At 53.2% G+C, this 12,943-nt stretch overlaps 4 protein-coding genes across 4 annotated transcripts; 1 reads left to right on the top strand and 3 right to left on the bottom strand.

Annotated features, from left to right (window-relative positions):
* Nucleotides 1-21: 21 nt before the first annotated feature.
* Triagg1_4811 (uncharacterized protein) lies at nucleotides 22-3,318 on the bottom strand (the record flags this gene model as incomplete). The annotated part of the gene is made up of 7 exons (XM_062899256.1): nucleotides 22-1,371; nucleotides 1,422-1,757; nucleotides 1,808-2,041; nucleotides 2,095-2,736; nucleotides 2,790-2,909; nucleotides 2,960-3,208; nucleotides 3,307-3,318. The coding sequence occupies 7 exons, from the start codon at nucleotides 3,316-3,318 to the stop codon at nucleotides 22-24; spliced, it is 2,943 nt and encodes a 980-aa protein (XP_062756391.1).
* A 721-nt stretch (nucleotides 3,319-4,039) lies between these two features.
* Nucleotides 4,040-5,276, bottom strand: Triagg1_4810 (uncharacterized protein; the record flags this gene model as incomplete). Its single annotated transcript, XM_062899255.1, has 2 exons — nucleotides 4,040-5,136; nucleotides 5,243-5,276. The coding sequence occupies 2 exons, from the start codon at nucleotides 5,274-5,276 to the stop codon at nucleotides 4,040-4,042; spliced, it is 1,131 nt and encodes a 376-aa protein (XP_062756390.1).
* Nucleotides 5,277-6,059: 783 nt separating this feature from the next.
* Nucleotides 6,060-8,881, top strand: Triagg1_4809 (uncharacterized protein; the record flags this gene model as incomplete). The annotated part of the gene is made up of 3 exons (XM_062899254.1): nucleotides 6,060-6,291; nucleotides 6,346-8,598; nucleotides 8,652-8,881. The coding sequence occupies 3 exons, from the start codon at nucleotides 6,060-6,062 to the stop codon at nucleotides 8,879-8,881; spliced, it is 2,715 nt and encodes a 904-aa protein (XP_062756389.1).
* Nucleotides 8,882-9,283: 402 nt separating this feature from the next.
* On the bottom strand, nucleotides 9,284-10,342 carry Triagg1_4808 (uncharacterized protein; the record flags this gene model as incomplete). Its single annotated transcript, XM_062899252.1, has 2 exons — nucleotides 9,284-9,404; nucleotides 9,618-10,342. The coding sequence occupies 2 exons, from the start codon at nucleotides 10,340-10,342 to the stop codon at nucleotides 9,284-9,286; spliced, it is 846 nt and encodes a 281-aa protein (XP_062756388.1).
* Between the last annotated feature and the right edge of the window lie 2,601 nt (nucleotides 10,343-12,943).

Genomic DNA, 12,943 nt, shown 5'->3' with positions numbered 1-12,943 from the left:
GCCCGCCTGTATAAGAGAAAATCAAGAAGCCTGGGTTGAGCCCTGCGCATCCATCACACCTCGCGAGAACCACTCGGAAATGGTCGCAAATCGGTCAGAGCTGTTCTCCAAATCTGCTTTGAATATTTCGTGCCGCCCAGCTCGCTCCCTCTGCCCCTCCCTCATCTTGCGGATCACCTCATTCTCGCCAGCGCACTTGGGGCACTCAATCTCGTCATCCTCGCCGCCGCCGCGGAGGCATCGTTGATGGAAACTGTGCTTGCACATAAAGTGCACCGCTGGGAGGTCCAGCCCCTGGCCGCAGTCGGAGCATCGCGTGGCTTGGAACACGGCAGGTTTCGAACTGAGATCTTCCAGGTCGCTGCGTCTCTTCTCCGTGTCGGCGCGGAGCGTGGATATTCGATTCCGGTTTTGGGCAATCTCCTTGCGCTCGCGGGTGATTGTATCACGAAGATATGGCTTAATCATTCCCATGGTAGCCACGCCGCCGCCAGAGTTTTGTCCAACAAGAGTCTGAACGACTTGTAGCGGAGCCATGAGCCCGTCCTTGTCAATCTTGGTCAGGATGGCTGCCAGCTCATCCGGCCCGGCTTCCTCTAGCACCCGAGGATCCGACGTGAGGTATGCCAAGGCGGCCGGATACAGCTGCGGCTCTTCCGGCCCGTACTTTCTCAGTGCCTTCAACGCCCCGCGTGTGTCCTTTGCCGACGTATAAGACCTGAAAATGTCGGACAGTAGCCCAGCCTGCTCCTTGACCAAAACGGTGCCGTCCTGGAAATTTGATAGATGTGACAATAGGAGCACATTGGAGCTCTCCATTGGCACATGGTCGCCCTCAATGAGTTTCTTTGCCTTTGCTTCCCACTCTTCCTTGTGTAAACTGCCCTTTTTCTCGTTGGACTTGTGCAGGTACATTTCAAACAGGGTGGTATACAGATCGGTGCTGTGAAGATCCCTCAGCTTTTCTTCTTCCAGGCATGCCTCCAGGAATGTGATGAACTCATCGGGGTGGTCGATGAAGGATGAGAATGCCGTCCGGGGCGGCGGGGGATTGTATTTGGGTATCGGTAAATCGTCTTCGTCTACCGAGACGACGGCTTCGGTCGGCCTTGCGCTTCCTGGCGTTCCGGTTGCGGGACTGATGTATGAAGGTAGGATGAGGAGGTTGGTCAGGTTCTGTACGGCACTGGCAGCCCCGGCAGCTAACCCTGAGCCGCCTGGAGCTGCAGCCTCGGCAACCTCCTCAATGGGCACAACTACCGTGCGCCGCGGTCGATAATTGCTAGTATAGTAATCCACAAACAGCTTTGTCGCGTCCTTGGGGCAATGCTCTATCAGAACCCTGGCGTACTTTTGCATGCACGGATACGCCTAGAGCAGTCAGTATCGGGCTGGCCAAAAAGGGGAAGGGGGACGCTGACAATTGCAGGATCCTGATGCCAAATGTAATCCAGTGCCTCATCATAACTCTTCGAATCTTCAATCAAGATATCTACAACGAGCTCGGTCTCGCCGTGCTTTTTGGCCAGATACGCAGCTTGCTGGTAGTAGCCACCTTGCCGACACATGGTAATGGCTGTATCCAAATCAAACTTCAAGTCTCCCGGAGCCATGATGAACTCTTCCAACTTCTTAATGTCTTTAAGCTTAGCATAGCAATTGAGCAAGAGCGTGGTATGGTCGGATGTAGCCTTTTCGTGGTGGTGCAGTTTTTCCAAGTATAAAATCAGGTTGTGTATCCTTTGTGTATCCAGAAACTGAACTCTTGGTCAGCGGTTGAAGTATGCTTTGAAAAAAGGGTTCTCACCTTTCTGATGACTTGAGAAGGCTCAGTAGCGTCGATGGCTCGAATGTACTGGTTCATTGCTCCATCATAGTCGGACTTTTGATATAGATGGTCTCCAAACCGACGATAGATGAGGCTCTGCTGCTCGTTATTCATCCCCGAGTTCTGAGCCAGCTCAATCGCGAGGGGGAACATGTTGCGCTGGTAGAGCATTTCCAGACGCTGCTGAAGCGGCTTCTCGTGGTATCGGTAGGTCTGAGGATACCGTTAGCATACATGGCTGAGAATTCCAAGTTTGGTAGCCGTACTTTTCCTTCCTCGGTGATTGTGAACAAATCCCCCCATACTTCAAAGATGAATCGGACAGGGGAGATGAGCGTCTCGGTGTGGGCAACCACTCGCAGATCCGCTTCCAGGAGAACAAAGGTCCACGCATTAAATAGACCATCTGCCGTCGCCGAACCGAATCTTCTCCGCAAAGCCTCGGGGTCTCTGCTGCTGCTAACAGATGACGGACCCGCGACGGCAATGTAGTCGTTGTGCATAGATACGAGTCGTTTGGGGGACTCGTATGCTCGAGGTGGCCCACGCCCATCCAGCCTATATGTGTATATGGCATCGTCTCTGGCGACAACAATATCCCCCGTCTTGGGATCAACCGTCATGCAGCCCGCCGCACAGCCAGAGTCCTCGATCGTTTTTGGTGGTGAGCCCTGCCCCCTTCTAGATAATGCTAATTGCAATATCCTCGAGGTTGTAGAGATGAAGAGAGTTGTTGAACTCTCCTGGGTTGTCAATTGGACACCAGTCACGGGCTCCTCCGACTCGTATACGATGCGCTGCTTGGTCCCCAGGTCATGGACAAGATCTCCCCGGATGACGGTTACCGCGCCGTTTGCAAAACCCACTGCGATTTGCGTAAGGTCGTCAAGCGCAGCGAATGCCGATATCTGTATGTCCCAGGTCAACACAGCGCCTCTCGATCACATTAGAAGCAACCCACCGGAAACTGCCGCCTCCCGTTATTGACCGTCAAAGTACTGAGGCAGGTTGGCATGTTGGTCCTCTTAATCAACTTGTCCAGAGCCCAGGCCTTGAGCGTCGGCTCGCTGCTCATGTCCTCCTAAGCAACAGTCAGCGCACGCTCTCGAAAACGCCGTGGAGATGGCTCACCGCAATCGTCACCAGCAGGCTCGTCCCCTCCACCTGACGCATGTGTGTGATGCGCGCCTCATGCGCCTGGAACCGCCTGATGACCTTCCACCCCTTGCCCAAGATGCTGACGTATCCATCGTTGGAGCCGACAAACAGGCTGTCGGAGCCTGTGCAGACGCTGGAGATGTCGTTGCTCTCAAAGAGCTGGCGGGTTTCGTCGTCGGGCAGCGCCACCTGCGTGACGTCGAAGAAGTCAAACGACTTCCACTGTGAGCTGAATTAGCTTCCACGGATGCAATACAGAAGAAGATTCTCAGCGTTCAAAGGGGAGAGCTGCTGCAAGGCTGAATTCACAGCTCACGTACCGAGATGGCCATCTTTGTCGCCCTGCCAGCGCGCGATGACGATGGCGGGACGGAGAGGCTGGAGCTGCGGGAGAGCTTCTGATGCTGCTGCTAGCGGGCGCCACAGTGGCTCATCCGCTAAGACGGCAAGGTTCGAGAATCCCAGCGATGAAATCTCAACTTATCATAACCGTCAGTCTCTGTTCAAATGTCTTGCTAATATTTGATGATCTAAATTAAATGCGTTTGCTATAATCACTAGAATGCACATGCAGTTTCGTAGAGTTGGAATTCAATTTCAGATTCTACACCTACATCGAACTTCGGTTTATACTAAGTAACTAAGACTAATATAATAGCACGGATGCTACACGGTCCATCACCATGCTTCAACATAAAGATTCCACTCACCGTGCTTAGTTCTGTGCACGAAAGAAAAAGAAATAAAACAACAGAAAAAAACACTTGCAATTTGTCGTATGTTTAAGGGTATCACGTTTGCCACATCCTTCAAGTCTTTACCCCTCCCGTTTGAAATAATAAAAGGATAGAAAACGCAGAGAGAGAAAAAGACCGAAAGAAAAACGGGAAAGCAAAAAAAAAAAAAAAAAAAAACAAGAATAAAAGGAACCCGTTCCTGACCCAGTCTCGTATATAGGCCCGTCTAAAGAATGCGGACACAGTCCTCCCCCAAAACGCCCAGTACAAAAAAAAAGAAAAAAAAAGATGGCGGCTCAAAACGAATGTTGCAAATTTAGTCCTCCTTGGAAGTCGATGTTAGCTGGCTGTCCTCTCGGTTTTCGGCAAGGCTCTTCTTATCAGGTACCTCTCGAGGGCTGGCGAGTGCAACGCTGCCGCTTATACTATCGGGTCGGCCGTGTCCCAGGCGGCCGCTCCTGACGCTTGCACCGTCGCCCTGCTTAGCATAGAGACTGTTGCGCTCGCTCGGGATCGCTGGAGCCACTCCGGTTGCAGAGTATATGCTGTTGCGTTCTGCGCCGAGCCTGGAGGCGTTGTGAAGGCTGGACGTAGGGTCGATGTTGGCGCTGAGGACGCTCAGGGGCAGACTTTCGCGGCTGCCGCCCCAGAGAGACGATGGAGCAAGAGCACGAACGGACGCATCGGTATCCATCGATCGCCGGCGACCTCGCTTGCTCGACGAAGCCAGAGTCAGAATGGATGCATTGTCCGTGAGGAGGTTGTTGGCCGTGGCCGTGGTGTATGTCGTTAGGTGGTTCGCCGGGATAAGATGCGCTGGAATGGCCGATGCCGGGGAAGCCGTAGGGAACGGCTGGCTGAACTGGATTGACTGAGTGATGCTGTGAGTAGGAGCAACCGGGGCTTGTCCATGGGGGGCAAAGGATTGAATGGTGGTCAATGTTGTAGCGAGGGACCTGACTGATGGAGACGGGCTTGAAAATGTGCTATCGCCGCCTCTTCTGGATTCTTGTCCTCCTCCAACAGTCCTGCTCGTTCCCGTCACAGAGCTCGGCGCGCGACTCGGCGCGATGACGGATCGAGGGCGATCGGGCTCGGTTTCGGTGGACATGGTCGTGGTTAAGCTCCTCCTGCCCACAGTCGGTGGTGCATACCCATCCGCTGAAAAGCGAGTTGGCTGATCTAGCGTAGAGAGGCTACAGTCGGTGCGGCCAGTAGCGAACGAATAAGAGCTTTGGCCGTTGGCATGGTTGGAACTGACGTGCCCGGACTGGGGATATGGATTGTTGAGCTTGGGGCCTCGCCGTATTCTTATGTGTCGTTTCTGCCGCTCGCCGTCCGACGATGACTTGAAGTTGGTGAGCTTCTTGACCCATGTCGAGAATGGTCTTCGCCGCTGCTGTGCTTGGCCATCTATCTAGGTGTTAGTGCTTCAAGGCTGCTTGGGCTGGAGACGCCTGATGTTGTCACAGGGCACGTCCAGGCGCAGGGAGGGCGGCGAAAAGCAAAAAGACAGTACCGTGAGCCTCTGCGATAAGGTTGGTAGTCGCCATCAAGGACGAGCAAGTTGGAATGCCGCGGGAGCGGCTCCAAGGGGCGGCAGATTTGTCGTCGGCGCGGTGGTTGGACGGCGTCAGGCACAGATGGAGATTGCACGGGCGAGAGGGGATTCGGCAAGGCTACGACACGCAGGGGGCGGGCGATTCGGATGATTGGGCTCTCGAGACGCGGCGGCAAGGAAAAGGAACGTGACGGGCAAGATAATATGCGAGGGACAAGAGTCACAGACGGATCGCGAAGAGACAGAGGTTGATACCCAAAATGGGCATGATGGTGCAACGCTAGAAACAATAGCGCCGGAGTCGAGGTTGAGCATCATTTCGGCATCAAAGGCAGGGGTCCGTCACGTGATGCCGCATCACATGAAGGCGGCCCCGAGCAGCTGACGATGACGAAATGCCGCTGCCAAACTGGGCCTGGCGCTAAGCTCATTTCTACCGTACTCCGTACCTACTTGTACCTCTAGTCCCGATTCACCGACATCAACCGAGCATCACCGTCTGTCTCCTGTTCGTTCAAGAGCCATTACAGCAATCCTCCAGTGCTGTACATACGCTCTGCTGCACATACAGTTTCTGGAGCATTTGTGCAACAAACCCCCGTGTTTCTCCCCCCCCGAACTCGGCCTGACGCTCTAGGTCTTGCCTAACCATCCATGCCCGGAATGGTAACAACTAATCTTACATGACCCTGGCTCGTATCACGACACTCGGCAGATCAGCTTCAGCTCATCTTCGGGTTCGATCTCGCCTACGCCCAATCAAGCATCATGTGCCATGTCCATCAGGCCGCTCCCGGAGGATGTCGTTGGGAAAATCAGGTCCTCGTCGACCATCACGTCCCTCAATGGCGTCGTCTGCGGCCTGCTCAAGAACTCGCTTGATGCTGGCGCCACCAAGGTCAACATCTACGTTGAATACGGCCGAGGAAACTGCACTGTAGAGGACAATGGGCTCGGAATTAGTCCTGGCGATTTTGCAGAGGATGGAGGGCTCGGAAAACCCTACTGTATGGAGCTGTTTCTGCCATCTCCTGGCTGTGATACTAACTGCTTGTGTCCAGTTACATCTAAATTTCCACCCCAGCATGGGCTCTACGGTAGACAGGGAGCGTTTTTATCTTCCCTGAGCACGCTGTCTCTACTTACGGTTACATCCCATCACTATCGCTACAATTCGCACAACACCATCTCGATTCATCATGGCAAGCTCTTGAAGAGACAGGCGCCTTCTCTGCCTGGAGATCGATTCCAAATCTTTGATCACGGCACGCGAGTTGCCGTCAACAACCTATTTGGCTCTCTTCCCGTACGTGTTAAACACCGGGCTACCCTCTTCTCGGACCGGCATGGGCTTGAGAAGGAGTGGGGGCGTCTGGTTCATGATGTGGTCGGCTTGCTCGTATCTTGGCCTTCTGGGGTCACCGTGGCCTTGCGTGAGACCAAAGGACAGCGTGAGCTACGTCTAAAGCCACCGGAGAATGCAAACATGGTTTCTAGAGCGTTACGATTCTTCACGCAAGCATCATTAGCAGATTCTGGCGACGTGGACTCGTGGGAACCGGTATCAGCAACTGCTGGCCACATCACAATCAAGGGCTGCATTTCTCTGAATCCTGTTGCGACACGCCGATCTCAGTTTATGAGCGTAGGGATATTGCCAGTCTCAAACGAGTATGGAAGCAATGTTTTGTACGAGGAGGTGAACAGAATGTTTGCATCTTCGGATTTTGGCATCGTTGAGCACCAAGATGGCATGTCCAATACTGGGGCTGGCCCAAATCAAAGGAAAGGCAAAGGGGTGGACCGATGGCCCATGTTCTATCTTCGAATCACACTCAAAGGGACTGAAGATTTATTCGACGTTGATGACACTTCTAGCCATTCACATGGGGATCTTGAAAGAATTATTGATTTGCTCAGGGTAGTCATTTATAGCTTCCTGAAGAAGCACCACATGCGCCCTCAAAGGATTCAGCCATCTTCAGACAAGTCTGTATTCTCAACCGCTCCACACCGTCGCACAATCCGGGCTACCAAGGGGCGTCAATCCTCAACGGCAGCTTCAAAAGCCCCCCCGTCGCAAGTTTTGCCGTCTGACCCAGTATCATCCCTCTCAGACAGTCCTTTTGACGGATGGAATAGGATGAGGGTTGGTCTACGGACAGCACATAGGTCCGAAAAAGAGGTGCTGCGGAGGCATGAAACGAGACGAACCAACTCGGAAACCATTGTGACAAATCGGCTGATTGGTGAGGGAGGCCAACTGCTCCGCAAACCCTTTGACGTTTCAGTCCCTCTCAGCCCAAGAGCAACGCTTGGAAAGGGGGTGGAATCTGAATCTCAAGATACATCTAAAACAGGCCCTTTGGCTCTTGCTGAACGCCCTAAGAGAGTGGCAGAAGATTTGCCAAGTGAAGAAGCAAAGCGTCCAAAAGTGAGCGGGTCGGATTTCAGAGATGGGATACCGAAAGAGAGGACAGAGGTGGGCGAGAAGAAGGAACCAAGCGAATGGCTGCAAAACATCCTCAAGTCATGGAAAAACCCCGTCTTTGAAACAGCTCGACCTGCTATACCACGCATCAACGACGAAGCGCCAGAACCGAGGCGTGATGCGATATCACATCCTGGCTCGCGTCGGTGCTGCGACGAGGATAAAGGAGAAGTCAGGTTCGAGTCAGCATCCATCGGCATCGAGGGCCGCGTGTCGCGATCAGCCTTGGCGGCAGCACAGGTCGTTGCACAAGTCGATAAAAAGTTCATATTACTGAAGCTTCCCCTGAGTAACATTACGAGCGGGCGAGAGCCGAACAGCTCGTGTGCCCTGGTGATGCTCGATCAGCATGCTGCAGACGAGAGATGCCGTTTGGAGGAACTCATGGCGGGCTACTTCAGGCAAGATGGTTCGAATGGGATCCCGAAGGCGGTCGTTGAGCCTCTCGAGCGACCCTTGATATTTGAAATCTCGGAGCGAGAACACAATCTATTGTTGCGGTATCAGGAGCATCTCGAAGCATGGGGCATTCTGTATAAGGCCCAACGACGAGCAGCCTCGACGAAACAAGAGAGTGGTGGCTGTACGGTGGCCGTCTCGGCTCTGCCTCCGAGTATCCTGGAGCGCTGTCGTACCGATCCGCGCCTTTTGGTGGAACTGATGCGCAAGGAGATATGGAAACTCGACGACGAGGGCATCTTACCCCCACGGCCGCGCAGTGCTGGAAGAGTAGATGGACAAGCTCAAATTCAACCTCCTACGGCCAATTTCCGCGGCTGTCCCAGAGGGATCCTCGAGTTGCTGCATTCGAGGGCCTGTCGAAGTATGTCGTCACCTGCCATCTTTTCTGGGACTGAGCTGACTTATGTGTTGCAGGTGCCATCATGTTCAACGATGCTCTTTCGGCTGAGGAGTGCGAGCAGCTGGTGCGACGGCTTGCGAAATGCGCGTTGCCGTTTCAGTGTGCGCATGGACGGCCGAGTTTGGTGCCGTTGGTGGATTTGGGATCGGGGCCGAGGATTGGAGGATGGGATGGAGATGAGCGGCATGAGATGGATTTGCGGGCGTGGAAGAGATGGATGGCAGCGGCGCAGGAGGATGAATAATGGCGTTGGGCAGATGTTTTATATCTGATCATGATTATATGTGTTTGTTGCATATACATACATATACAAAGTTCAAACATCTTGGCCGGTGAGTCTATCTAAATACAAGGTAAAAGCACCATTTCTCACACGGAATGTAATAGACATGACTCATTAACCAAGCCTGGTTATCCAACTATGTACAATAAACCAATTACACGGCAAGGGATATATATAACGAAAAAAGAAAACACCCTGAAAAGCAACCGTCTCGTATGACAAAAAACAAACGCCAGAAATGCTCCGTTGCTTTTCGCCCTTTACCCATTCCCCCCTATTAAAAGTACCCGTAAAAGGAAAAAAAGAATGGTGAAAAAAAGGTTATGGAAAAACACTAAACGGCTAGGAATGTTTCCCCTCCCTTTACTCATGGCCCTTGTTCTCAAGCTCTTCTCTCTTGCGCTGCTCGGCGGCTTCCCTGCGCTGCTTGATTTCGTCGTCGGTCATCTTGACCCATTCATTAATATCGCGGTTCCAGCGATGACTAAAAAAAAAAAGGAGATATTAGCAGGGGATAATCGAATCATGGCAAAATGTGGGAAAAGAAAAAGGAAAAAAAGGAAAAAAAAAAGGAGGCGGGCTGCCGAAGCTTGCAAGGGGGTTCGCCGCGGGGCTGACTTTGCCAAGCCTCACAGCCTTTGACTTGTCTCAACGACGGCCGCTCAACGGCTTTCTTTTGTTTTCTTGTTCAACTTACCCCTGAAACTCTTCCACAACCAAGCTCTTGTCGCCGTACTCGCCGCGCAAAATGTCCTCAAAGTTGTAGGGAATGCGGGCCTTGACGCCCTCAAACTCGGTGGTGCGCATGGGCCAGAGGTCCTGGCTGCCGTAGCGGTGCCTGTTCTTGCAGCTCCAAGTGCCGGGCATGTCGGCATCGCGCTCGCGCACGGCGGTGATGTCGATGAACATGCCGTTGCTGGTGTCGATCCAGCGGGCGTCGATGATGTTCATGCCGTCGCCGCGAGTCAAGTCGACGTGGTGCGGGTTGACGTCGAGCAGATACGTCTTGGAGACGTCGTTGAAGGTGTGCGTGTGCTCGGTGCGGTTCATGTTCTCTCCCAGCCACGTCATGGTATTGTTGGACACCTGCACGTCCAGGTCGTAGTCCCACGGCATGATCTGGCCGTTCCACCACCAGCCCAGCAGCGTGCCGTGCGCCAGCCACGTCTCGACGCCGTGCTCGTGCAGTGTCATCAGGTAGCTGCGGATCAGCTGCCGCAGCACATCGCGGTGCTCCTCGTAGGAGATCTCGCCCTTGAAGTAGCGCTGGTCGTAGTGGCTCCGCGCAAGACTGCCGCCGGGCTCGGTGAAGTACTTGGGCGTTAACCGTTTTGTGCGTTGGAAGCGCGTGGTTGGTGAGGCGAATGCCGTGGACAAGGCACAGGCGGCCAAGAGGATCGAGGTCCAGGATGAGGGTATCATGGCGGCGAATGAAGATGTGCAGAGGCGAGAAATCGAGGTTGAGCTTGGCCTTCGGATCTCGGAATGCTGAGTTGCAGACTGGAGTCGTTCAAGGGAGATATATGGAGCTACCGGTCCCGTCGAGTCGATCCAAGGGGGCCCTGTGTCCAAAAAGGATGCGTATCAAGTGGGTAGATCGTCCAAGCTTCTCTGGAGGAGAACAATTCCAGGCGAGTATAGGAATCCAAGACAAAAGGGAATAGAGCAATCAACAAAGCGGAAACCAAAAGAACACGTCCAAGAGCCGCTTCAGTTACACAAGGAGAAATACTTGTAATGAAAAAGGAAGAGGAGGAAGCGAGAAAGGGGAGAGGGAGAGATGAAGACAAGGCAAGGATGTGGTGGGCGTGTATGCACTTGGCGAGTGCTGTTAGTGTGGGCGTGTGCAGCTGTTGGAGCGCATGAGCAGCAATTGCAGCAGCAGCCCTGCCAAGCGCTTTGACAGGCAGAATCGATGTACCCAAGCTCTTTGTCCTTGTACTTTTGTTCCTTTATAATGACGGTTGTAAGAAAGAAAATGAAAAGAAAAGAATAGTAACAGTTAGTGATGATGATGGCAGCAGGAATGAATACCCAGATTGCCCTCGCAAAGAGACCAGAAATCTGCAGCGTGTACTCGTACGTTGTAAGAGCGAACCAGCAGACAACTCTCCCCCTCTGCTTCGGCTTCGACCTCTTACTTAGTAGGTATCTCGCCCTGCTCTCTGCTCCTTGTCTTAACCACCTCCAAACCCACCGTTACGTGTACGCGGCTGACAGCACAATGACGGCGGCCAAGCGGCCGGAGTTTCGCCTTCTGTCTCTCCCCCCTCCCCTTCTTTCGTCGTTCCCGCGAGACGCAAACAAGACACACCCCGGACGGGGCTGCGTAATCGCCACGCCCAACCGATGATTCGGATCAACTAGCCTCTTTGCTTTTTGGCTTCCGTCCCCCGTTGCCTTTGCATCCGTGCTTTGGAGGAGGTGCTTGGAGTGGTATCAGCACGCTAATGCAGGCCGCTGGTTGAAACAGACGAGCGAGGGTCATGCCGGTGGAGCGATGGAGAAATAGCAAGGCAAGGCGAGCAAGTAAAAGTCCGGAGAAAGAGAGAGAAGGATGCGTGGCATTGCTGGATGAATGTGGAATTGTACAAGAGATTCCATATGTTTCTTACTAAGAGATGATGAATATGTAGGAACCACACAGTCATTGCACAGTATCACAAGCTGTAGATGCCTTTTCTCTCTCTCCTCTCCTCTCTCTCCTCTTGTACAGTGTTTTCCTCTACCTCTATCCAATTAATACGCACTTTCCCAAGTTTCTCAGTTCTCAAGTTTCTCAGCTCCTTCCCCCCAGACAAATCAAACTCCCATTCCCACAATCCCTCCCCCAAAACACTACGCGCTAAACCCCTCCTGGCAACCACTCGTGTGCGCTTTCCCCCATCCCACCTCCCTGCGTCATTGCTGCAAGCCACCAGGCGCCTCGCCGCTAGACGTTTCCTGTCCAATCAATCCCGGCAAACACGTCCTCAAACGAGCAGGTTAGGTACCCAGCACTTGCTCCAGCAAAGGGCGAATGCGTATCCAGAATGTCCTGTGTACGAGTACAGGGTGCTATGGGTGCTGTATGGAGGGGTCTCGCTGCGCTTGAGCTTAGGCGCAAAAATCCATCATCTCCTTTCATTAATTGACATCCCTGATACAAGGTTCAACTGTTTAAGGAGAGGAACATCATTTCCCCTTTGTCCTCTAGTACGGAGCAACGACAAGAGTAAACGGGCACACGACACAACACCCACTTGTCAAAACCATCAAACTAATCAACCGCACTGGCAGGGTTTCTTCCTCTTGGTATTCTTGGCTCACTCTCACGACTGGCTGCGAAAAAGCGCAAGTATTCGTAATGCCCTCCATCCGTTGGCGCCCCAATCAACGCATCCTTCACCTCATCTCACCCGTTTCCCGCACATTGTCCCATGTCGCACCACATCCCGATGGCAAATCCGTGCCGGATTGTGTGTCAGGTACATGGGACAAGCGTCAACAATGGCCTACTTCGCACATATCATGAAACCCACAACGCGAAACCCCCCCATTGTGAAGGCATTCTAGAACCGGCCCGCCGTCTCGAATCGCTGCTTGCTGCTGCTCTCCACAGCCTGTGAACGCGTATCTAGCAGAGAAAAGCTGGTCGGAATCGGCCACTGGGATGCCTGCAACTCCATGCCGTATTTCCCGGGAGCATCCACCTGCGCCGCAGCGCCCACGCCAGCTATCGGGTTGAAAATGCCGATCGGCCCGGCATTTCGTTGGTGTAGGCGGTATGCACGCGCGTAAGCGAGACCAAGGCAACCCCTTCGTGGGGTAGCTTTTGGACAGCACTTGTTACAAGATGAAAAGAAATATGAAAATGCAGCTGCAGCCACGGAGAAGAAAAGTCCGAGGGTACGTGGGTGGCCGGCCATCTGTTTATATAGATAGAAGACGAAGAAAAAAAGGCAAAAAAATCAACCTCTTGGAGGTTTGGCGGATCTCTCCCGCCGGGAATTGAACCCGGGTCTCAAGCGTGACAAGCTTGCA

This window comes from Trichoderma aggressivum, assembly GCF_033847375.1.
Source record: "Trichoderma aggressivum f. europaeum strain CBS 100526 chromosome Unknown scaffold_015, whole genome shotgun sequence".
In the NCBI taxonomy this organism is placed as follows: domain Eukaryota; kingdom Fungi; phylum Ascomycota; class Sordariomycetes; order Hypocreales; family Hypocreaceae; genus Trichoderma; species Trichoderma aggressivum.
This window is presented reverse-complemented; position numbering and strand designations above follow the sequence as displayed.